At 37.9% G+C, this 26,008-nt stretch overlaps 1 protein-coding gene across 9 annotated transcripts in view; it reads left to right on the top strand.

Moving 5' to 3' along the window:
* Reps2 (RALBP1 associated Eps domain containing 2) overlaps nucleotides 1-26,008 on the top strand; it is a 206,183-nt gene that overhangs the window by 76,828 nt on the left and 103,347 nt on the right. For 5 of the 9 annotated variants that reach the window (XM_077793948.1, XM_077793946.1, XM_026396751.1 and 2 more), the window contains exons 3-5: nucleotides 9,049-9,197; nucleotides 11,754-11,880; nucleotides 17,696-17,793. In XM_077793948.1, coding sequence (XP_077650074.1) covers nucleotides 9,049-9,197; nucleotides 11,754-11,880; nucleotides 17,696-17,793 — 374 coding nt within the window. The remainder of the gene's footprint in view (nucleotides 1-9,048; nucleotides 9,198-11,753; nucleotides 11,881-17,695; nucleotides 17,794-26,008) is intronic. The other 4 variants (XM_026396752.2, XM_077793947.1, XM_026396750.1 and 1 more) reach the window with 1 other exon arrangement.

Below are 26,008 nucleotides of genomic sequence, written 5' to 3'. Positions count from 1 at the left end.
TTTTAATTAATGCATGATCTAGCAGTGTTCAAAGTAACTATCATACTTTCAGAGTAGTAATGAGCATAGATAATACATCAAGATGTCTCTAACAACTTGCCAGGTGTAGTGATTCACAACTGTAATCCCCTGCTTCTCAGGAATTTGAGGCAGGAGAACCACAAGTTTCAGGCCAGGCTAGGCAAATTAGCGAAATCCTATCTCAAAATACAAAACCAAAAAGTCTGGTGATATAATTCAGTGGTAGAGTACTTGCCTAGCATGTGCCAGACCTAGGTTTAATCTCCGATATTATTAAAAACAAACAAACAAAGACAGTATCTATCTACAACAACTGTAATGTGGTATTAAAATGCCAGATTTGTTGAGTAACAAAATCACAGATACTGCTTTTGATATTGTTGTTTGTTGCCTACATTCATAGCTGAAAGAAATGCATGATTTCAATTAGGGTTGGGTAAGTAAAGATTTCTTTTTTTTTTTAACCTTATTCAAGGTGATAGATCCCTGATTTCTTTTTTAGGTATTGGGGATTGAACTTAGGGGCACTCGACCACTGAGCCATATCCCCAGTCCTATTTTGTATTTTGTTTAGAGACAGGGTATCACTGAGTTGCTAAGTGCCTTACCATTGCTGAGGCTGGCTTTGAACTCTTGATCCTCCTGCCTCAGCCTCCTGAGCCACTGGAATTACAGGTATGTACCACTGCGCCTGACTTGATTTCTTTTTGATGATCCTTTTGGTAGTTTCATTTCTAGTACAGTTACAATGGTGTGATTTATGTATTCTCTAGAGCTGTGTTTCCCAAACTGGCTCATGGTCTGGTGGCAATCTGGCACAGTTTGCAATAGAAGGAGAAAGAATTAGGACAAAAGAATGAGCCTTTTTTTTTTTTTTAAATGAGGTTTGTATAGTTAATTCTAAGATGATTTTTTGGCCCTATTGTTAGGTATTCTTTTATGAAATTAATAATGGGTTATAGTTTGGGATAAACTTCTTGACCAAATAAAATGTTGGCAACTTTATGTTGGTCCTCTTCATTTGGGGGGTTTATTGAGGAGAGTTTTACTGTTCTATGAAATCCCCAAATTTGTGAAACACTGTTGTATTCATAAGTCTACTACCATGAAGTTCCCAAGGTAAACATCATGTAACTCCTTTTGACTCCTCACTTCTGTGTAAAACAGTCATTCTCAACTCAGATGATTTTTAAAATTCTTTCTAGGCAATGTGTGGGCGTATTTTTGCTTGTCGAACTATTGTAGAGGGTGCTATAGGCACTAGTAGGTAGCGACCAAGGGTGATGCTAAACACCTTACATGGTATGGTACAGGACCCTCTCTCTTTACAACCCCAAATTATTCAGTCCAAAATGTGAGTAGTGCTGAAACTGAGAAAGCTTTTTGTAAGCCAAAGTCAAAACTTTAGGGATGGTAGGGACTCAAATCCTGCTGCCTCACTTCCTTTGCTTGAGATTTTTTAGATCCTTTGAGAGAGATAAAGAAAGATTTTGCAACAGTGAGTCCTGGTTTCCATGGCTTCTTTTCCCAAACAAGAATTGTTTTATCCAAGGAACAACAAAAGCAGAGATTCTCTGATTGAATTGAGATGCTCTACTTGTTTGGTAAACCCTTCCTGACTCTTAGGGTTAAGAGGAATCTTTTAAGCATGACAACTAGTTTGGTGATTTATAGAAAAGAGCACTCCTTAGGGTAGGCCAGAAAGGAGTAAAAAGCCCAGGAGGTAAGGGTATAGCTGACTGTGGGCTGTTATGTGTGTATGTGTGTGTGTGTGTGTGTGTGTGTGTGTGTCTGCACACACACATGCATATACATGTATTAATAAGTCTAATTAGATGGCATTTTGAATACTAAATACTGTGTTAGGGTTTCCCATTTAGCCGAGGTCACTTAACTCTTTTGGTTAAAGTTCATCTCAGTGTTTCTTTCCTTTTTTTCTTCAGTGGTTAGTTTGGCAGTTTTCTTCATACTTGTCTCTCCTTCTTAGCTGTGCTCCAGGGACTCACTTATGCAGCATGATCCACTATACAGCTGGCCATTTGTGTTCTTCTAGGGGTTCTACTCCTCTACGCCATGCCCATAGTCTCAGCTCATTTGTTGTTCTCTCCCTTTCCAAAGTTCTTTTTTTCAACCTTATGAGCAATGGTTTCCAACCTAATTGATTGTCAAAAGAATCCCAGAACAATGATAATCCAGTAAAGACTCTGAATCTCACTGGGAAATACACATTGATGATAGGTTAAAAAAAATGTTGCCTTTAACTTTAAGGGTTTTTGGATCCCCAGAGCCCACTCATGGACCCCTGTGAGGAGCCCTTCTACCAGAGAAATGGAGTTTATGGAATGAACACACAGGATGTAAGTTGGAAGAGACCCAGAGTTGATCTGATTACATACAGGGAAATTGAGGCCCAAGGAGGTGAAATAAGAGGGCTACTACTTGGTAGTAACAGAATCCAGTAAATTGTGAGTCTCCTGATTCACTCTTGGGTTTTACTCATGGTATGCCCAATAAATGCAATTTATTCAGCTAGATGTGGTAGCGCTTGCCTGTAATCACAGTGGCTTGGGAGGCTGAGACAGGAGGAGTGCAAGTTCCAAGCCAGCTGCAGCAACTTAGTGAGGCCCTAAGCAATTCAGCAAGACCCTGTCTCTAAATAAAATACAAAATAGGGCTGGGGATATGGCTCAGTGGTCAAGTGCCCCTGAGTTCAATCCCTGGTACAAAAAAGAAAAAAGTAACTTATTCAGCATCTTCCTCCATAAAAATTTATACCATCACCCTTCCCACTCTAACCTCCACTTCTCCAACCTGGTTATCTAGCTGCCCATTTCCAAATTGACAAGTGTTTTTTCAAATTAATTAATGAAAAATAGTTGATAGTTGGGACATTGGGATGATAAGACTGGCCTGATTTTTTTTCCATAGTAATTGTAGGAAAATGTGTGGGGAGGGATTCACTTTACAGTTGTAGGACACTGTTGTCATAACTTTCGGTAAACTTGTAAGTAGCTGGTACAGTTCAGTGGACAATGAAAAGCAGTAGGAAAGAAGGGAGACAGGAGGCAGAAGTTATGTTGTGATCATAGCTCTAACACTGTATTGCTTCATGTTTAAGACAAAGCAATGTGAATACCAGAATGGGTTTTCCTTTTTTTATTTCTTTTCTTTTCTTTTCTTTTCTTTTCTTTTCTTTCTTTCTTTCTTTCTTTCTTTCTTTCTTTCTTTCTTTCTTTCTTTCTTTCTTTCTTTCTTTCTTTCTTTTTTTTTTTTTTGTGTGGTACTAGGGATCAAACCCTGGGCCTTGTGCATGGGAGGCAAGAACTCTACTAACTGAACTATATCCCCAGCCCTCTGAATCGGTTTTCACTAGATCATTTTCTGGTTCTGAAGTGCCACAGTTGAATGCTGAATATTCAATTCTTCAATAGGAAGAATTTTAATTTTCAGGATGACAATGTAAACTAATGGCTAAGAGTATGGGTCCTAGTTGTAGACTGCCTTATTTTAAATCTTTATTTTATCTATTTTTTACTTAGTTCCCTCTGGCAGTTTCAAATTCCTCACCTGGAGAAGGGGTGCCTTATGGGGTTGTTATAAGTACTTATAAAATCAGGGAATCCCTTGCCAAACAGTTCGGAAAAGCATCTAAAACTATATTATCTAATGTGGTAGCTACTAGACACATGACTAGCTATTGGATACTTGAAGTGGGGCTAGTATGACTGAGAATTTAATTTTTAAATTAAATTATTTAAAATTTGAGTAAAGGGCTGGGATTTAACTCAGTGTTCTAGTGCTTGCCTAATATGCAGGGGCCCTGGGTTCAATCCCCAGTACCACCAAAAAAAAAAAAAAAAAAAAAAAAAAAAGAAAAGAAAAATAACCCCAAAATTTAAATAAAAAACTTCAAGCAATGTAAAATGTTTTTTTTTTCTGTTAAATGCCACTTTTTGATTTAGTAGGACTACATTTCATGATAGCCTTTGCATTGTATAACATAGGGGTCAGCAGAGTTTTTCTGTAAAGGGCCAGATAATATTTTAGACCTCGTAGGCCATGTGATCTTTGTCTCATCTATTCATCGCTTATAGTATAAAAGTAGCTACAGGCAATAAATAAACAAAAGAGCATGGCTGTATTCCAGTTAAACTTTATTTATGGACACTGAAATTTGAATCTCATAACTTTCATGTTATAAAGTATTGTTTTTCTTTTGATTTTTTTTCAAACATTACACTCACAGAATGCACAGAAATAGATAGCAGGCTAGATGCGGTTCTTAGGTGCATACTCAAGATAAATGAATTTATATCCATCAAAAGATGAAGAATGTTCAGAGTGATCCCAAAGTGGAGAAATCTAAATATTTATCACAGAATAGTGTATAAAAATGTCAATTTATTAATATAAAAACAGGTTGCTCCATAGCAATGAAAAAGAATGAACTATGCCTGTGTACATTGTGTTGGATGATTATCACAAAATGTTGTAAAAGAAGATAGTCACAAGGATAAATACTATGTGATTACATTATATGAAGTTCTGTAATGGCAAAGATAACTTGTGGGTTTAGAAATTAGTACAGAGGTTGCTGGTGGGACAAACGAGATTAAAGGGAAAGGAATTTGATAGAAAATTCTTTATTTTAATATAGGTGTTAGTTTTATTCACATACATATATATTTGTCAAAACTTCAAGTAGTACATTTAAAGACCTTTATAAATTACCCCTCCATACAAAATATCCTTTACATAATTTAAAGACAAACCAATTAGTTGCTGACATTTAACAGTATACTATTTCTTGTACAATACATATTTCTGACCACAGTGACCCATGTTCCCCTCATAGAAACTATCAACTAGAGCTTTGAACTTCCAGTATGGTAACCAATAGCCATGTGTGGCTGTGGAGCACTTCAAATGTGGCAAATATGAATTGAAGTGTGCAATGAGGGTAAAGTTTGAAGATTTAGCATGAAAAAATAATGTAAAATCTTTCATTAGTCTTTTAGCACTGCTGGGGATCCAATCTAGGGCCTTTTGCATGCCAGGCAAGTGCCTTACCCCTAAACTATATCTCCAGCCCTCATTAACAGTTTTTTTTAATGTTGATTTTATGTTGAAGTGATGATATTGGGTTAAAATGGATTATTAAAGTTAATTTCACTTTTTAGACACTTTAAAATTAGTTTTATTGTGATAAAATGCCTATAACATTAAATTTTTCATCTTACTCATTTTTTTTTTAAAAGAGAGAGTGAGAGAGGAGAGAGAGAGAGAGAGAGAGAATTTTTAAATATTTATTTCTTAATTCTCGGCGGACACAACATCTTTGTTGGTATGTGGTGCTGAGGATCGAACCCGGGCCGCACGCATGCCGGACGAGCGCGCTACCGCCTGAGCCACATTCCCAGCCCCCATCTTACTCATTTTTAACTGTACAGTTTAGTAGTATTAAGTATATTCACATTGTTGTGCATCCAATTTCTAGAACTTGTTCACCTTGCCTTGCAAAAAGGAAACTCTGTACTCATTAAACAACTCCCTATCTCCTTGCCCCCAATCCCCTGGCAACCATCCTTCCATCCTTCTACTTCTGTTCTTGTGAATCTGACGACAACTCTTCTTCATTTTTTTCTTTTTTGGTTTGGTACATGGGATGGATCCCAGGGCAGCTTAACCACTAAACCACATCTCCAGCCCTTTCTGTTTTCTTTATTTTGAGACAGGGTCTCACCAAATTGCTTAGGCCTTGCTAAGTTGCTGAGGCTGGCTTTGAACTTGTGATCCTCCTGCCTTTGCCTCCCAAGTCTCCAGGTGTGTACCACTGCACCCGGCTCCAAGTATGACTATTCTTGATACCTCATATAAAGGGAATTGTATAGTATTTGTCTTTTTATGAGTAGCTTATTTCACACTTTAAAAAACGTTTTTTTTTTTAACATGGCTTCTACAAAATGCACAGATATGTATTTGACTCACATTATATTTCTAGTGAATGGATTTGAATGACTGACCATAAACATGTTAGATGGAACATGGGTTCTTTTGCCTGGCCTTGACCCCTCCCAGTTATCAGTAAATTGAGGCCCAGTACAACTTGCCATTATTATTGAGTATATGCTGCTTACATTTTTACTTACATTTTTGAGGAAATTTTAAAAAAATGTTTTTTTTATCTATGTCGCCATCAAATATGGAAAAACAAGATTTTTCCTTACTTTTTAGAGGCCCCCCGTGTTTGAAAAGGGGGAGGCATCGCTTCTTTAGTGGAAGGGAAAAACAGTCATTTAATATACAAAGCAGTGATGCACACCTGTAATCCCAGCAACTCAGGAGGCTGAGGCAGGAGGATTGTGAGTTCAACCCAGCCTCAACAATTTAGCAAGGCCTTAAGCAACTCAGCGAGACCCTGTCTGTAATAAAATATAAAAAAGGGCTGGGGATGTGGCTTGGTGGTTAAACCACTTGTGAGTTCAACCCATGGTACCAAAAAGAAAAAAAAATAGTATACAAAGCACTTCTATGTTCAAAGACTGTAACCTAAGATACCATTATGAAACAATTGTTGCTTTGGGTGGCTTCTCATTGAGAGACATTCTATGATTCTAATGAACTACTATAAAAGGACCTTCTCCTATGATTTATTGACACACATCATTGCATAGCATATACTTTATTGATTAATTTCCTAAATAAAGTTTCACTGTTAAATTTGGTGTGTGTATGACAAGGAAAAACATTTAGACTGTAAAGTTATAGAGTCTTTATTTTTAAATAGGTTTTAGCAGCTTAAGGGAAATGGCACCCTCATGAAAGGTTTCAGTGATAAGAATGTTATTGTGTATGGTTACAGTTCTGTTAAATGAAGATTGTTTAAAACCACATGACTGAAGAAAGTACAAGAGAAATTGAGCCATATTTTGTCTTTTGCTGTTTGATGGCCATCTGGGAGAGTGTGTTTATTTCTTAGGCGAACAGTTCTGTAGAAATGCCATAGTCAGAGTGGGAGAATGTTTGAAATGACAGTTTCCTAAAGGGCATCTGGGACTTCTATTTAAGTCCTAGCAACACCACAGGTTGCATTGTTCCCTAGAGTGGTCTTTTGAATGCCAGTAAAACACTGTTCAGGGGCTTATAAATCCCGAGATTCTCTTGGTTTTCTTCCTCAAGAAATACTTGGAAGTAGTATCATTGTTTCATGGGCAGATCAGGATACAAAATATTTTATATGATCTTGTTCCATCTTTTTAGATGGCTTTTGCAGAGTGTGCTGAAACTCTTTTCTGAAAATAGAACATAGATTGGCTTATATTTGATTCACTGAAACTCTGGAGTTTCTTTTCTCATGCAAGACTTTTGAAATCCATTCCTGCTTGAGTGCTGGAGAACTGCCCAAGGTTGGGAAACAATAAAACATTAAAAATGGCGGCTCTCCTCTCTTTAGAGGAGAGTCTTGGTTTAATTTTCCAGATTGGTTCCTCTATTTATGTCTCTTGGGCCCTTGGCTGATTGATCACACAGGGATTTGTCATATTGCCTGCTTCTTTGAATCAAATGTGGACATAGCAACTAAAAATAAACATGATGTGGATATTGGAGAACCAGGGGCCTTCTTTGCCTGGGGAGCTAGGATACTTGCTGTTGCTAAGATGTTTTCTGGCTTTAGCACAGCATCAATCATTGGAAGTACAGCTGTGTTTTTGGAATGGAGGGCTGATGGAAGCTCAAAGCCAGGCTGATGAGTATTATCCTGAACAATGGATACAGATGCAAATCATTATGCATAATCCGTAATATTATCCTCCTTTTTGTGGGTCTTTGTGCTATGTGATTGTGTGTGATTTGCAGTGCTGAGAAGTATAAGTGTGCCAAAGTATCACTTCCATTTTCAGAATAGTTTTGTTAGAAATTTGAAAGATAAGTAAATACACTAGACTGTTGCAGTTCAGTTCTTTGTTGCATTGTGAGTAGCTAATGGTTTTGACATTAGAATCTTGTTGCACATTAGATTGATTGCTTGGACTTGATAATATTTTCCTTATTATATTATGTAAAGACAAATGGAGATTGAATATGAAAGTTCCTTAAAGAATTTCATTGAGTTCATCTATTCCTCCCATGCTCCCGCTCCCTATACCACTACGAATCAGCCTCCTTATATCAAAGAAAACATTTGGCATTTGATTTTTAAGGAAGGGAGGAGGCATGGGGTAATTAATGGTGATGGAATGTGATGATCATTCCTATCCAAAGTACAGGTATGAAGACACGAATTGGTGTGAATATTCTATGTATACAATCAGAGATATGAAAAATTGCGCTCTTCATATGTAATAAAAGTTGTATTGCATTCTGCTGTCATATAAAAATAAAAAAATTACATAGAAAAAAAATTACATTGAGTGAAAAATTGTTCTACCCAGTAAGTTTGCCCTAGGAATAGGAGACCTTGATGTATAGTCCTGGTTAAGGACCAGCTATCTTGGGTTCAAAACATGGCTCATTCAAAGATGAAGCTTTGTGATCTTGGGGACACTTTTGAGCTCTTTCATGCCAGTTTTCATATCTATAAAGGGTATTGATAATGATAGCTGTATCTTACAGAGTTTCTGTGAGGATTAATTGAGTTAATATTTGCAGTTCCTGAACACTGCATCTGGCATATTTAAGCATTGCATAAGTTTTACTTGATACCATTTGTCACTTACTGTATTTATACAATGTCATATCTTTTTTTTCTTGGCACTGAACTATAGGACGAAATAGGAGGTCATTCCTGAATTTGTTTTGCAATGATTCAACAGCATTGAAAGGTGTTAAGCCAGAATACCTTGGTTAAAGTCATAGCATTTTTCTATCATGATATTTTTATGAATCCTCATTGTGCCTAATTGAATTTATATTTGGTGTTCTGATTTTTTTCCTCAAAAATGATTCATCTTTTTGGCCATTGAGTTCCCCTTTTTTGCAGTTTTAAATTAAAGCCTCACTTGAGCTTCTCTCTTTTTGGTCCTAAAGAACTGCCTCTGCCTCGCTTTATGATGTCAAAGAACGATGGCGAGATACGATTTGGGAACCCGGCTGAGCTGCATGGAACTAAGGTTCAGATTCCATATTTAACCGCGGATAAAAATTCCTTCAAAAGAATGGACGATGAGGATAAACAGGTAAACAATCCAATTAGGCATGTTCATTTGATTCTGATCCTTAAACTTCTCATAGCAGGGCCTCATGTCGGTTGTTAAGCTTCCAGCAAATCTCACCATCTGGAACACAATTATAGACTTGGAAGTGAGCCAGTAAAGTTTCCTTGTAGCAAGAAAAAGAGTGTGACGCATAGGAATTACCATGAGTCATCCAGGGGCCCTTTAGAGCCTACTTAAGTGTAGAATTGTATCTAAAATAAGGCTACTGATTTAATACATTTATTTGCTTTCTCTAGGTCATCCGTTTTCTTACTGGGTTCTTTGAAATGTAGCTTCTAGGAATTAATAGGCCCTTTCTTCCAAAAAAGAAGTCTGGAGAAAAGGTTTTGCTGGGTAATATGTTTGGAGAATGCAGTTTCTTATCTCATTTTGGGGGGAAAGTTTTAACTCTCAGTCTTGGAAATTCATAGTGCATATTGGCACATTACAGACCCTAAGAAGTACTGCTGTGAAGAGACCTGGAGATCTGTGTTTACTATGTTCCTTACACCAGGGAATCCTTTCAAGGGGACATGTTTGGAATGCCATCTTGAAGAGTGCTGCTATTACCTGTTTAGCAGGTTTGGAACCAGAATAGGGAGAATGGGCTTTTAAAATTGGGCCACTAATTGCAATAGTCAGATGTTAATTGGTAGAGACAAAAATATGAAATCTCAGAAGAATGGGCCTATTAAGAAGAGATAAATAGTCTACACATGAGTAAACCCTGAGGACACCAAGGCAAGAGCTCATATTTCTGATAAGGAATCTGAACCACATAGAGAAGTCAAATTATATTTGACATAGTGTTTTCTACATGTTAAAGAAATATGGTATATTTTAGGAAGACTTAAATCAAAATTTTTAAATTTAATGGACATTAAAGGATTATATCGGAGGATTAACTTATGGCTCACCTTGATGATGTTGAATATCTGAGGCATTGCTGCAGAAATTTTATATTTATAGTTAAGGGAGGTGTAGCACATCCTGTTAATTGCATCTACTATTGCTTCTGACACATTTTAAACTAGCTCTTCAAGGATATATTAAAAAAGGGTGGTGTAGGAATTTCTAGTCAATATTTTTTGACATGTTTCCCTGCCAACATTTGGAGAGGAATGAAGATCCCCAAACACACAGTGGTTGATACCAAGGGAAATTTCCAGGCCTGGTCCCCTGGCTGTGTGAATGAAGGTTTATCCTTTCACTTGAGGCTGGGGTCATAACCATTCTCTGGGTATGAGTATACACTTGAAAGCAAATATATCCCCCCCTCTTTTTTTAAAAAGAGTATTTGTTCAGTAGCTCAGATCGTATATATCTCTTTAGACTAAGGAAACCAGTAGTCTCTGTGTTTTGAAAACAAACAAACAAAAAAACACTGTTCCCTTATTACTTGGGTACCACAAAGTTACTACTTTATTGGTAGTGTTTGAGAGAACAAATAAACAAAAACAAAAAAAAAAAAAAAGAAGAAGAAGAGGAGGAGGAAACCCAGCATCATATCAGGTTGTTCACCTTGCCTAGGGTCCTATATCAGGTTCATATTCGAATTGGGATTCAAATTATAGCTTGTGAAGGCTTCATCCTAGTATTTAGGAGAAGTCTAGTCAGAGTGGTTTAGCAGTAATGTATTGTTTGCAGTCTCTTAGTGTAAAAGAAAGTAAAAATGCTAACATTTTACATTGGCAGAGTAAGCTCCAAGAATATTTAGCATTAAGGATTTAAAATATAAATTTAAAATAGAAGGGAGATCAGTGGAGTCAAGGAAGATAATAGAAGGTGAGGGTTAGGGTTAGGGTTAGATAGGGAGGAACAGTATAGTGAAATTGATCAAGTTATGCTATATGCGTATATGAATATACCAATGTGAATTTCACTTTTAATATCTATAAAGTACCAATTTAAAAACTATAAATAAATAGAAGGAAGACCAATAGAGTAGAGAAAGGGGAACAGGGGGAGGGAGGAGGGAAGGGAAAGAGGAAGGAACTACTCGAAACTGAGCTGAAGCAAATTATATTCCATGCATGTGAGATTATGTCAAAATGAATCCCAATAGTATGTATAACTATAATGTCTATAATGAACTAATTATATATAATATATATATATTTCATTATCCACATTTGCTGGGAGACTTGATAAGTGTAAATCCAGGAAATAGAAGTCTTTATTAATGAATGAACATTGAATCTATCCACAAAGTAATCACAATTGGGGAGAATGAATGTTATTTCATATGGTCAGTGTCTTTCATTTTTTTTAAAGGAAAATATTATTAGAATAACTGAAAGAGTTTCAGGCTTGTTTTAATGATTTAGGTAACACTGGTGAGACTTTGTTCTCTGAGAGACTTTTGAATCCTCAGACACTGCCTTTTAACCTTGCTGCATTTTTTTGAGGAAACATTTCTCCCATTTGTTAAATTAGCCGGGTCACTGGCCGTAGAGTTGTGCTCTGCTTCCTAACCGCGGCTCAGAATGCCAGTCTTCTCAAGTGGTTGCCTCTGAACTCTGCTCTGGTTCTTTGAAGCAGGAAGCACAGTCTCCCACGATGTCACCCCTCGCCTCCCCTCCTTCTTCCCCGCCTCATTATCAGAGGGTGCCCTTGAGCCATGGCTACAGCAAACTGCGGAGCGGCACAGAACAGATGCATCCAGGTAAGATGCAACCTGGGGGTCAGCTGTCCCAGGCAGTGTCTTAGAGGTTTTTGAATCTACCAGGCAGCAGTGCTACCAGCTGCTTAATTTCCTGATTTAATTACTCTTGTCTTTGGAAACATGGCTCAATTTAATTTTATATTCTCAAGCAAGGTTTTTTTTTTTTTTTTGGTTTTTGTTTGAAAATGAAATTAAATATATCTCAGTAATGGTTTGTTTCCTGTCCTAGAAACTCATTCATCTTTAGACTTGTAAACAACTATTTATATGGTATAACCTTTCATATACGGATTTTGTAAAATAGGAGCATAGCATGCTAAAGATTTTCAGTTTTGGGGAATAGTTATTCCTTTTTGCAAACATATCAAACATTTTTTATATAATAGCTGCCTTTATGAAATTTCTTTAAAATGTAGCTATGCAAAAGCAAATGATTTGATCCACCCTTTAAAGACTGAGCACATAAGTGAAAATATTGAGCTGTTGTGTTTTGGAATAAAAATAAAGGAAATGCTAGGGAAAGGATTTTACTGAAAAGCATGCAATACACACAATTGTGGGGCTGCCTGCTTGCTCACATTTATGCTCTGCTGGCTATGTTAGTGGTAAAATATGTTAGTTGGTTCTGAGGATGACTTGCAAAGTTGGCTTCCTGGACTGTAATGTTTAAAGCTCCATAAATTCACCGCAGCATCTTGTCCTTCTAGGGTTTAGGCTCCCAGTTTTACGATAGGACCGATGTAAGGTATTTTTGAATTGGCTGTACTATATAGCCCCCCTCCCCCTTTTATTTGGTGGGCAGTGACTGAAAATGACCCAGTTTCTGTGGGTTTTTTTGCTGCATTGAAAATAGTAGGGCTTCCTGAGGGTCACAGAAACAAAACTGTGTTCTAGGCTGAACTAGAGAGACTGTAAACTGGCAGAGAGAAGCAGGGATGACATGATGGAAAGAGTTTTGGATTGGAATCAGAAGGTCTGGGATTCTGTGACTAGCTACATGAATTTGGGCAAGCCATTTAACTTCTCTGAACCATACTTTTCTTGCCTCTTTTAACATACAGTCACAGTGTCCTTTAGGGATGTTATGAGCTTCAGTAAGAATACGAATATAAAATCTGTTTGGGAAATTAATTCCTGTGTAAATGCAAGATGACATTGCTAATGGATAGTAACAAAAAAAAATCACTTTCCTGAAAGTTGAATATCCCACTGGTGTTGAAAACTCAACAGGGCTAAAAATTCTTCATTATCCTCTTATCGTTTCCCTTGCCTGATTTCTCTATTTTTAGAAGTAGGTCTTTTTTCTCTTTCTAATATTATTTGAGCTTTGGAAGTTGGTTTTAAATTCATAGGTCAATTTGATTTTCTTATACTGAGTCAGCCTGTCGCTAAGTTCTACCTTCTATATTATTTAAAAAACTTGTCTGTACTCTTATTTCTTGCCCCATCCTTTCATTCCATTCAAATTGGGCTTCTAAGTTGCCCAGTGCCAGCAAAACATCCTGCTTCTTTCTGGACTTTTAGCAGCCTATGCTAAGGATGTCCATGCTTCCATGCCTCTTTATACTTTTTTTAAAATTATACTTATATATGACAGAAGAATGCATTACAATTTTTATTACATATACAGAGCACAATTTTTCATATCTCTGGTTGTATACAAAGTATATTCACACCATTTGTGTCTTCATACGTGTACTTTAGATAATAATGTCCATCATATTCCACCATCATTTCTAACCCCATGCCTTCTCCCTTCCCCTCCAACCCCTCTGCTCTATCTGGAGTTCATCTATTCCTCTCATGTTCCCTCTCCCTATCCCACTATGAATCAGCCTCCTTATATCAGAGAAAACATTTGGCATTTGGTATTTTGGGTTGGCTAACTTCACTTAGCATTATCTTTTCTAACTCTATCCATTTACCTGCAAATGCCATGATTTTATTCTCTTTTATTGCTGAGTAATATTCCATTGTGTATATATAACACATTTTTTAATCCATTCATCTATTGAAGGGCATCTAGGTTGGTTCCACAATTTAGCTATTGTGAATTGTGCTGCTATAAACATTGATGTGGCTGTGTCCCTGTAGTATGCGTTTTTTTTTTTTTTAAGAGAGGAGAGAGAGAGAGAATTTTAATATTTATTTTTTAGTTTTCAGTGGACACAACAACATCTTTGTTTGTATGTGGTGCTGAGGATCGAACCCGGGCCGCATTGCATGCCAGGCGAGCGTGCTACTGCTTGAGCCACATCCCCAGCCCCTAGTATGCGGTTTTTAAGTCTTTTGGGTATAGATGGAGGAGAGGGATAGCTGGATCAAATGGTGGTTCCATTCCCAATTTTACAAGAAATCTTCATACTGCTTTCCATATTGGCTGCACAATTTGCAGTCCCACCAGCAGTGTATAAGTGTACCTTTTCCCCCACATCCTCGCCAATACTTGTTGTTTGTCTTCATAATAGCTGCAATTCTGACTGGAGTGAGATAAAATCTTAGAGTGGTTTTGATTTGCATTTCTCTAATTGCTAACGATAGTGAACATTTTTTCATATATTTATTGATTGATTGTATAGAAACAATCTGTGAGGTGAATAGAGAGCCTACATCTTGGGAGTAAATTTTTACCCCTCACACATCAGATAGAGCACTAATCTCTAGGGTATATAAAGAACTCAAAAAGTTAAACATACACACAAAAACAAAACAAAATAAAACAAAACAAAACAAATCCCCCAAATAACCCAATCAGGCCAAGGACCTGAACAGACACTTCTCTTTATACTTTTTAAGTGAGGTAAAATTTATACATGATAAATGCACACTTTTGGGTGGGAGGTATTGGGGATTGAACCTAGGGGTGTTGAACCATTCAGCCACATCACCAGTCCTTTTTCTTTTCTTTTCTTTTTTTAAATTTTGAGACAGGATTTCGCTAACTTACTAAGGGCCTTGCTAAATTGCTGAGACTGGCCTAAAACTTGCTATACTCCTGGTTTAGCCTCCTGAGTCACTGGAATTATAGGCATGTACCACTGTGTCTGGCAAAATGCACACATTTTAAATAATCAGTTTGAGTTTTAACAGATGAATATGCCTGTGTAAACACCACTTAAATAAAAATACATTTCCATTACTCTCCAGTCACTGCCTACTCCCCAATGCAAGGACAGTTTTTTTTTAAGAGAGAGAGAGAGAGAGAGAGAAAGAGAGAGAGAGAATATGAATTTTAATATTTATTCTTTAGTTTTCGGCGGACACAACATCTTTGTATGTGGTGCTGAGGATCGAACCTGGGCCACACACATGCCAGGCGAGCGCGCTACCTTTGAACCACATCCCCAGCCCACAAGGACTGTTTTGATTTTGTTACACCATCTTGCCTCTTCTAGAACTTCATGCAAATGGTAACATACAGAATGATTGTATTCATTTGTGTCTACGGGCCTTCCCTCAGCATAGTGGTTGAAATTCACTGTTACAGTGGTACTGGTAGTTCCTTTTGTGTTATTATTCAGTAGATTCCAAAATGTGACTATATTACAATTTGATGGTCATTCTCTGGATGGACATTTGACTTGTTTCCCAGTGTTTGGCTGTTATGAATAAGGATACTATGAACAATTTTTGCATTAATCTTTTTGTGACATATGCTGTTATTTCTCTGGCACATAGTAGTGGAATCTCTAGGTCTTAGTATCATAAGAAAGAAACTGGCAGAGTTTTAGTTTGATAGTAAACTTTGGAGTGATGAAATCTTAAGATTTTTTTTAAAATAGTTCTTCCTTTGGAGAAAGATGGTACTTTTCTTTCCTTCCTAAACCTCCTGTAAAGTGATTGAAGAATTACTTTGTTTGCATTGAATTGAATGTTTTGGGTTTCATTTGGGAGCAAAGCAAGCCAATACAATAAATAACCCCTACCTTTTAAGTTCCTGAGTTCAGGCCCAATTGAGAAATGAGCCAGAAGTCAGACTGGTCTGATGATGACCTGAATATCACTTTACACAGCTGACTGGAATATGTCATAGATATGTGGCCTGATGGACTTCAGACACTCATATTTAGTCATAGGCAGGGTTGATGAGATCAGGCTTTCCATATAGTAGGAAGAGGAAATCTACCTTCAGAATGACACCCCCTTCCCTGACTTCATGCCACTGAGTCCTCATCTAGGCCTCCTGATGAAAATAACCTCTCCCTCCCTCCCTCTCACTTTGTATCTTCCTCCCTCCAAGGGAACACCTTGTAGGTGAGGGACTAGAGGTGAAGGCCAGATAGTGGTTTCCTTCCTCACATCTCCCGCTGGCAAATAAGAGCCTCTTCCTTCTAATGTGAAGCACATGGAACTCATGGGCTTTGCCTCCCAGGTGAACTTTATGACCACTGTGATTCCAACCATGCTATGGTTAATTGTTTAAAATCTTTTGGCAAGCTAGACACTATGGTGCATGCTTGCAATCCTAGAGACTCACAAGTTTGAGGCCAGACTTGGCTACTTAGTGAGATCTGTCTCAAAATAAAATAAAGAGATGGAGGTAAAGCTCACTGGTTCAGTCCTCAGTACCATTTAAAAAAATCTTTTGGCAGAGTGCAGTTGGTATTAAGTGTTGAAGTCAGTATTCAATCAACATGGAATAACTTACAAAATATCCTATTTGTCACAAGGTACCAGCTGACTTACTTTTTGAAATTTGAATTATGTGCTTTCAATATATATTTCTTTTTCAGTTTTTCTATTTGTATCCATTCTTTGTAGGTTCTGAAAATCTACTTAAGGATTTTCCAGGCAATCATTTTGATATTTTAATATGTTATTATATTGCTTTCTAGTTGCTAGGAAGAAATATAGAAAGCAGATGTGAGCCCAGTAGTGTTTTGTTTTTGATGTCCTGTTGTTATACCTTCTTTATTTTAGAAAGAACAGTGGTAAACTGATCCCATAAGAGGCTGCTCTGCTCTCCATCTAATTTTATTTATAAGTAAACTAAAGAAAAAAAGTATTTTATGTATTTACATTCTGTCCAGAACTTGGACTGTTAACCCACAGAGATGAGAAATAGTTTCAACTTGGGTGAGAATTGCTCCTTTCTGTTGGAGCTGAATACTACCTGGTTATGTTGAACTGTCTTCCTGCCACATTGACAAGGTTATTATTAAGTGTTCTGGAAACAAAAGAAGTAAAAAAAAACATTATTTTTTGGGCCTTACAAACTTTTTTTAAAGGTAGTGAAATCATTTTTGAAGTTTGGCTACTGAATAGCAGAATAGTATAAATATAAAATACATTTATTCATTTTTGTACTTTATTCGGTTTTGTCTTCTATATTATATAGAAGGAAGACAGTGCTATTTATTTTAAAAAAATAAATGGTAATGTTGATTTTTAGTATTCAAAATGCATATTGATTTTCTTCAGGGTTGGATGGTGAATAGAAGACATTTAAACAGAGGCATATATAGAATTTACCTCATCTAGAATTTGGACACTTTTAACATGGCACTTTTCTAGCTACTCTTTTTTTAAAATTAAAATTAAAGTTTTCACTATTTCAGCCACACACTTTATTCCTTAATGTTAACCTGTTGTAAATATTTTTCTGCTTTAGTGTGAATTCATTGGATGTCTTTAGACTATTTAGTGAAATTGTGCCCAAGGATTCATCTGTCCTAGGTGGCCCTTTGAGCCTATGCTCTAATTCCTTTGCCAAGTCTTCCCTGAAAAGCAGATGCTATATCAGTTTAAATGTGAAGTCATAATTTTTGGATGGAATTGTTGCATACCATGCTAACTTTCTCTCCTGCTCTTTCAGCTCCTTATGAAGCTAGACAGCCCCTTGTCCAGCCTGAGGGACCCTCATCTGGGGGTCCAGGAGCCAAACCCCTTCGGCATCAGGCTTCCCTTATCCGGGTAAGTAATGAAGTAGGGCTCTGCCAGTGAAAGAGTGGAGACAAGCTTTGAATTTTGGGGATGTGGCTTTTTTGGTGGGGAGTACTGGGGCATTCGACCACTGAGCCACATCCCTAGCCTGATTTTGTATTTTATTTAGAGACAGGATCTCACTGAGTTATTTAGTGATTTGCCATTGCTTCGCCTGGCTTTGAAATCTCAATCCTCCTGTCTCAGCCTCCTGAGCCACTGGGATTACGGGTGTGTGCCACAGTGCCTGGCTGAGGATGTGGCTTTTTGATGGACCATCTTTTACCCTTCAGGGAAGATATATAACTACCTCCATGCACAAATAACTGCATTTCTTGTTCTGTTGCTTGTATATTTTCTATTGTGTTTATTTCTACTCCTCTTCATTGTCTTTAGATAAACCAGGCTAGTCCTTGATTTTTGTTCTCAATCTTTAGATATAAAGCATCCTTCCGCCTTTATCTGCTTAATCATTAGGTAACTCCTTCAAGGAAAGCTTTACTTTTTCTAAAGCAGCCTGTTTTGTCTATACCTTTTCTTTGTTATAATTAATTCAGTACATAATTGTTTTCCATTTGGTTTGTGCCTTCAATTATAAAAGGCAGCAGTACTTCCATATTCTCTCACTGTCTAGGACAATGCTGTTTGGAGAATAGTTATTTTGCAAGTGGCAGAAACTACAGTTTTTATGTGTCAGATACAAAAGAACAGGTGATATCTCATTTTTTCCTGGCCACATTACAGCTTTAGACAGCTTCAGCTTTTCCAGTGTTTTCCATTGGATAAAGAGCTCTTATTTTTTTTCTATGTCTGCAGCTGTTGTCTTGTGAAGTAGTTGACTCCTGTGGTGAAGTCGTTTTCTCAGAAGAATGATGTGTGTGTGCCTGTGTGTCTGCTTGCAGAGGATAAATTATAAAAAAACTATGTTTATTGTTTAACACTAAATACAAGAGGAAGTGGGGTGGTTTGTGTAACATTTCAATTGTATAATTCAGGAAGAAGGATCATTTATTCACAGAGAGTTCTACTTAAAATAGAAGAGTGATGTTGGACACTCTCATAAAGAAGTGGACTATTAGATTGGAAGTCTGAAGAAGATCCTGGAGTTCACTGAGTCCTTTCTGGGGATGGGACCTTGTGTTAGGCAAGGTGCAGTAGTTGATCTTTTAAAGTGGTACTCTGTGTATAAAGAACTTTCTTAAAGATAGTAGTTCAGTCATGTGTGATATATTTAGCACTTCCTATAACCATAAGCTCTAGGTACTGCTCTATTAATGAGTTGACTTTGGCTGAGGTCAAGCAGCTCATTGAAGGTTTTATTCATTGGTAGTAAGTATCAGAGCCAGAATTTTTAAAAAATATTTTTTGTTGTAGACGAACACACAGTATCTTTATTTATTTTTATGTGGTGCTGAAGATTGAACCCAGGGCCTCACACATAGGAGGCAAGCGCTTTACCACTGAGCTACAGCCTCAGCCCCGGAGCCAGAATTTGAGTTGAGGCCTGTTCAGTGTGAAAGCCTGCCCTTTGAGTCAGGCACAGTGTTGCACGCCTGTAATCCCAGGGGCCTGGGAGGCTGAGGCAGGAGGATCACAAGTTCAAAGCCAGTTTCAATAAAAGTGAGGCACTAAGCAAGTCAGTGAGACCCTGTTTCTAAATAAAATACAAAAAGAGCTGGAGATGTGCCCCAGTGGTTAAGTGTCCCTGAGTTCAATCCCTCGTACTCCCTCCACCAAAAAATCTGCCCTTTGAAATAATTTGCCCGTTAAGAGTTCTATATTATAAGAAGGCTAGGTTCTAAAGTTGCTTTATAAATAAACATTGGGTATAGTAAAAAAGCATCCTTTTAGTGAGCATGTGTTGTGCTTATTATGGATCCTATAGCTTCACACATGCTAGACAAATGCTTTACCACTGGGCTACATACACAGCCTAAAAAGTATTCTTTTTAAAATTTTTTGTACTTGTAGATGAATAGCATGCCTTTATTTAATTAGTTTATTTTTATGTGGTGCTAAGAATTGAACCCAGTGCCTCACATGTGCTAGGTAAGCACTCTGCCACTGAGCTATAGCCCCAGCCCCTAAAAAGTGTTCTTGAAAATTCTTTTTTGGTACCACATTGGGAAATTAAGATGCCATTCTCTCCCAAGGCCAACACAGCTCAATTTTACCCCCAACTTGGAACAGATAGTTGTTTCTTCAGCTGAGCCCCAGATGTAGTAGTTGGCTGCATTTAGAGATCTTGTGGTACAAAAATATGTGCTTCTAAACACCAGATTCCCATCCATTGTAGAGATATATTTATGTTGGGGAAGGTATTGGAGACACTGGGATTCATCCCCAGACTCTCCAGGTTATGATTGTGCAGGTTCCTGCAGAGTATGTTCTGGTTATGTGGAGACTAGATCTTCAATGGTTAGGATGATGATCAGACAAGCAGTGAATCCTGAGCTTTGTAGTGCTAGGACAGGAGTTCCTGAATGCCTTCTACCAAGACCCTAGAAGGGATGGCCATGAGCACTTACTTGGATTGGTGCCTTCTGACTTCTCTTTTGATCTCTAGGTACTCCTTTCTGCTGATAAACATGCTTCTTGAGCCATTCACTGAATTAATATTTAGAGACACCTGTTAAGTGCTGCTCAGGTACTGTGTTCAGGATATAAAAATGAGGTCTAACACTAGCAGTCCCTGCCCTTATAGAGCTTATAGGCTATTAGAGGAGATGTTCATTAACCAAACCATCACAAGGTAAATATATAATTATTGATGGGCCTAAGTAAACTCCTCTTATTAACAGCAATGTCTTTGAGTCCCTAGGTCAAAATTACAGCAGGATAATAAGATGAACAAACCAGCACCTGCAAAAGTGTGAAGTAGAGCAAAGAGACCCCAGCAACAGTTATGATATGTGATGTGAACACAAATTATACTGTGCTTCTAGGATGAAAAATGGGGGTAAGGTATGACCTAGCCTGGACAGACAGGGACTGATCAAGGAAGGCTTCGATAGGGGAGTAATATTTGAGTTGAAATGAGAAGGATACAGAGGTGTTCACCAGAACAGTGAATGGGGAACAGGCTAGAAGACAGAATTGCCTATACAAAGACATTTTCCACATGCTTAGCATTTTGTACACATTAACTCTTTTGAGTTAATTACTGTTATCCCATTTTTAAAAAGGTAACAAAACCTGAGGTTTTAAATACTTAAGGTTTGCCTATGGTCACAGTTAGGAAGTTGTAGGATCAAAGTTCAGATATTGGATACATACCATTCTCTGTACTGATTGCTGGTTTCCGAACTGGATGGATGATGATGTCATTTTCAAACGAAAAACTGGTGCCGGGAGAAAATGGTGTCATAGATCAGTGTTGTATATTAGGAGTTGAGCTTCTGAGAGCACAGAGGAAGTAACCAAGAGTTGGCAGGTTCAGTGGGTCTGGAGCTTTGGTGAGATCTGAAGCTGGACACATGTATTTGACAGCAATTGGTCATCAGAAGGTCTTGTGGTATACTGTAGAGAACTGCCCTGGGGTAAAAGTTTTCATTTCTATATGACAAATGACTCAGCATGGATTTATCAATGCATTGTAACAAGTCCCACCATCTGATTCTCTTAATGTTTGTTTGGCATCAGTAGAGATTCTCCTGCCTCCTGTTTGAAGCATGGCCTTGTTGAAGATGAGAGCAAGGGCCCTTTCTTATTTAGGACAGCAGTCTGTGGTTTTTGTGGCTGATGTATTTTTCTTTCTTCAGTTCTTAGGTTTCCTTCTTATGCTTGTCAGCTTGGTTTGGCTGGACTCCATGTTCCAGAAAACAGAATGCCAACCTGAATTAGTTATGGAGATGAGGGGATTTGAAGTGAAGGTTCTTGGTGGAAGGGGATTAGTATTTATCAGGCATGGTACTAGGCTAGCTGGGTTGACTAATTCTTCTCATTTTGTTTTGTTTCTGTACTGATGGCAACCTTCTCTCTTCCTTCTAACTTCCTTTGTGGTCTGATATTCAAATCCATTCTGCCTGATTAGAAGGGTACATGGCCTCTAGGGTCCTGGGGAAGGCCTTTAGGGACCCCTGACTAGTGCCATTACAGATCTTGGATGTGGCATTTTACAAGTGCTAGTATCCAAACATCAGAATGATTAATCTTTTTGCTTAATATTTTAGGAATTTCACTTTTTTTTTTTGGTTTGGGTGTTAGATGTTCCCTCCACCATTTCAGGTACTATGCATAACCTATGTTGGTGGGTGGTTGATAGTGGTTTGTAAAGAAATTAAGCCAGGAATGATGCCACACACCTTTAATTTTGGTGATGCTGAGGTAGCAGGATCACAAGTTCAAGGCCAGCCTCAGTCAGCAACTTAGTGAGACGCTAAGTAACTTAGTGAGACCCTGTCTCTAAATGAAACTGAAATGGCTAGAGATGTGGCTCAGCAGTTAAGTGCCGCTCAGTTCAGTCCCTTATACCAAAAGAATTATAAATTTCCTTTCCTGTTTCATGTCTTATCAGATGTAGAGATCATTTTGTGGTTTACTTTTCACAAGTTATCTTAAAAATCTAGACCATGTAGTCATTTGTGATTTTGTTGGCATAGGATTTTGAAGTATATCTTTTCCTTTCACTCCATATCCCAGCCTCTGTTTTACCTTGGTTTCCAGAATCTATCTTATGTTAAGTCCTTGTGTTATTTGACTTCTTGGCACCTATTGGCATTGGGCACCTTCTTAAAATGCTATCATCCTTTGGTGTCTGTGATGCCATACTCTCTTGGTTTTCATTCTGCTTCTCTGGCTACTTCTTCCTTACTTCTTTGCATTCCTCTTTCCTCTTTATGCCCCTTACATGTTGGTGATCCCTGAATTTGCTTCATTCATTCATTCTTTAGCTACATGGAGGCTGATCACCACATATCAACATCAGCTAGATGTCCTCACTCAAGTATCTGTCCCATTGTCATTCTCAAGTGAGATGCCTTCCTCACAAAACCAGCCCTCACTGTTCCTGTCTTGACTTCCTCAGCCCATTAGCACAGGCCATGCCAGGTGTGGTGGCACATGCCTGTAATTCCAGCAGTTTGGAAGACTGAGGTAGGATGATCAAAAGTTCAAAGGCAGTCTCAGGAAATTAGTAACATCCTAAGCAACTTAATAAGACTCTTGTCTCAAAATAAAAATATAAAAAAGTGCTGGGGATGTGGCTCAGTGGTTAAGTGCCCCTGGGTGCAATCCCGAATTAAAAAAAAAAATGCCATTAGTGTTACTGAAAGCTTGATCCTTATCACCAGTGCCAATTCAATAGTGAGGAGATGGTTTTTGAGAAAAAGGAAAAATATTTTATTACTTTGCTCGCGAAGGAGAAGCATAGGGGACTCCCATCCCAGAGCCTGTGATTCAGCCCATGAAGGGGAGCAGGGGGCTTTTAAAGAGGTGATTCAAAGGCTCCAGTCCATTGTTCTCTGTTGGAGTTGTAATTCATTTGTTAATTTTGGAGATAGTTATTTCTTTTTAAAAAAATTTTTTTTGTAGTTGCAGATGAACAGAATACCTTTGTTTTATTTGTTTATTTTTATGTGGTGCTGAGGATTGAACCCAGTGCCTCACACATGCTAGGCAAGTGCTCTGCATCTGAGCTACAGCCCCAGCCCCTGGGAGATAGTAATTTCTGAGATCTTCTGGTGCCATCCTGGAAGTCTGAATTACATTGTTGCTGTGGAGGTTGTGTACTCAAGGATAGATAAATCTGTTTAGGATGGGGAAGAAAGGTAATCCTGTTCCTCCTGAGATTAGGGAAGAGTACGAACAGGGAGAGAAGAAGAGAAAGAAACATGTTCATTTAAAACTGTGCGGTGGTGAATGCCTCTAATCCTAGTGACTTGAGAGGCTGAGGCTGGAGGATCATAATTTCAAGACCAGCCTTAGCAACTTAGCAAGGCCTTGAGGAATTTAGGGAGACCCTGTCTCAAAATAAAAAAAAAAAATAAAAAAGGGTTGGGGATGTGGCTCAGTGGTTAAGAGCCCCTGGGTTCAAATCCTGGCACAAGAATAAATAAATAAATAAAAATATAAATAAGTCACAGTGACAGAGCAGCAAGAGCTATATTCAAAGCATAAAATGGACCACTGTTATAGCATGAACGATGTTTCTTTAACTTAGTTGTGTCCTTTCTTCCCCTCCCTCCCTATTTCTTTCTCTCTTTCCCCCTTTTTCCCTCCCTCTCCTTTTACAGTGCTGGGGATTAGTTTATCTTGCTTCTTCCTCCCCACTTTTACTCAGTCTCAGGTTCTAGCCATTTTCCCCCCTTGGGCTTAATTTTAGGTACTTAGGTCAATAAGCGGGTTCTCTCTGTTCCTTGAGTACTTGCGAAAGGATTCTAAAGCAAAAAGCAAGTGGGTTAAGGAAAGAAAAAGAAACAAATACCCTGGAGTCTCTGTTAGAGTGCTATTGGCATAAACCAGAAGAGTCTTGCTAGTCACTGCAAGGAAATTGTTCATTCTAAGAGTCTTTCTTGGAGGCTGACATTGTACTGACAGAACTTTTTGTGCTGTGAAAATATTTTGTGAGTGGACTGGACCAGGATGATAGCAAGATAAGGAAAGCAGAGAATAGAGAATGGCTGAAAGATTAGGCCTGGACTGAATTCAGTCATGACAGAGTTAGTGCTATGCATTGGGAAGAATAATGAAGCAGGCAAGCAATCAAGGCATACCTGGTACTACTGTCTTATCCACTCTGATTTTCTTACATAATACTTAGCCAAGTAAGTGGCCCACAAAGTGGCTGGGGACCACCAGGGCTCTTTCAGGGTTTGGGAATTCTCTACTGAGGCACCGATTGGCCTCTGTGGATGTGTGTGTGTGTGTGTGTGTGTGTGTGTGTGTGTGTGTGTGCACATGTGGTTTGAATAGTGTCTCAGGCATTGTCTTTCTTATTTTTGAATCTTTACCCTCTCCCTTTGTCTAAGAGCACTGATTTAGACTCTGTTGAAATATCCCTGTGGTTACTTCAGCATAATGTCACTTCCACATTTAGTTCTTGCACTTTACTTTTCCTATCTGTCAGATAACCAAGCTAATGATGAGCTATCTGAAGAAATGTAAATGGATGTGCTTGTGAATGACTTAAGTTAACCCACTTGGTGAAGAACAAACCACTTCATGATGGTCTTTCTCCTTACAGAGCCACGGGGAAAGAACTTTTAAGGGTTTGGTTATTGCAGATTATGCAGTGAACAGCACAGATGTTATTATTTCTGGCTGTGAGTTGTAAGCTTTCAAAGATTCTTATTCTTCAGAGCAATTAGAGATTTAAAATTTTTTCCCACAAATTCCAAAGGATACAGAGTGAAAAGTGTCTTTCCACCCCCCTCACCCATCCCAGAGGCCATGGATATGACCTATTTCTTTTATGTAGTTCTATACAAACATTTTCTATATATATAAGTTTTTGTGTGAATCTTAGTGATATGGAAAAATAATTATAGGTAATATGTACAGAGAGTTTTATCCATAGGTAGCATACTATATATTTGTCATACACTTAGCATTTTTTACTTAACAACAAGTTTTACTAACATTCTTAGTGGTACACAAATGGCTTGTTTATTTTTTTTAAATATACACATAGTATTTTGTATGTGTATCTTCCATAAATCATTTAACTAGCTCCTTTTTCTTGCCATCTCTAGTACTTGAAATTATATCATTGTTTGCAGATATATAGAATCAGTTCCTAGAAATGGGATTATTGAGTGAAAATGTCTACATATTTCTAATTTTTTATAGAAGTCTTTGAATTGGAGGCTATTGCAGTTTACACCCTTGGTTACAGTGTATGGAAATGTATATTTTCCAATACCTTTGCAAATGCAATGTGCCAACAAACTTGTGGACCTTTGTTATCTAGTAGGTGAAAAATGATATCTTGGTATAGTTTAATTAGCATATATTTCTTTATTAGTGAAGTAGAAGATCTTAATGTTATAGATGTCCTGTAAAATGCCCTTTTCTGGGAAGTATATGTTCTTTTTTCTTTTGGGCCATTTGCATTTTCTGACTGGTTTGCCACTTTTACTAGACTGAAACCAGATGCTAGTGTCTCTTTTCCTCTGGATCCAAGAAACACTGCATTGTGTGTGGAAAATTGCTCCTTGAATGGTCAAGACCAGGTCATGTGCACCTGAGGTGCTTGAAGGATGTTAGG

The sequence above is a fragment of the Urocitellus parryii genome, chromosome X (genome assembly GCF_045843805.1).
Source record: "Urocitellus parryii isolate mUroPar1 chromosome X, mUroPar1.hap1, whole genome shotgun sequence".
In the NCBI taxonomy this organism is placed as follows: Eukaryota; Metazoa; Chordata; class Mammalia; order Rodentia; family Sciuridae; genus Urocitellus; species Urocitellus parryii.
This window is presented reverse-complemented; position numbering and strand designations above follow the sequence as displayed.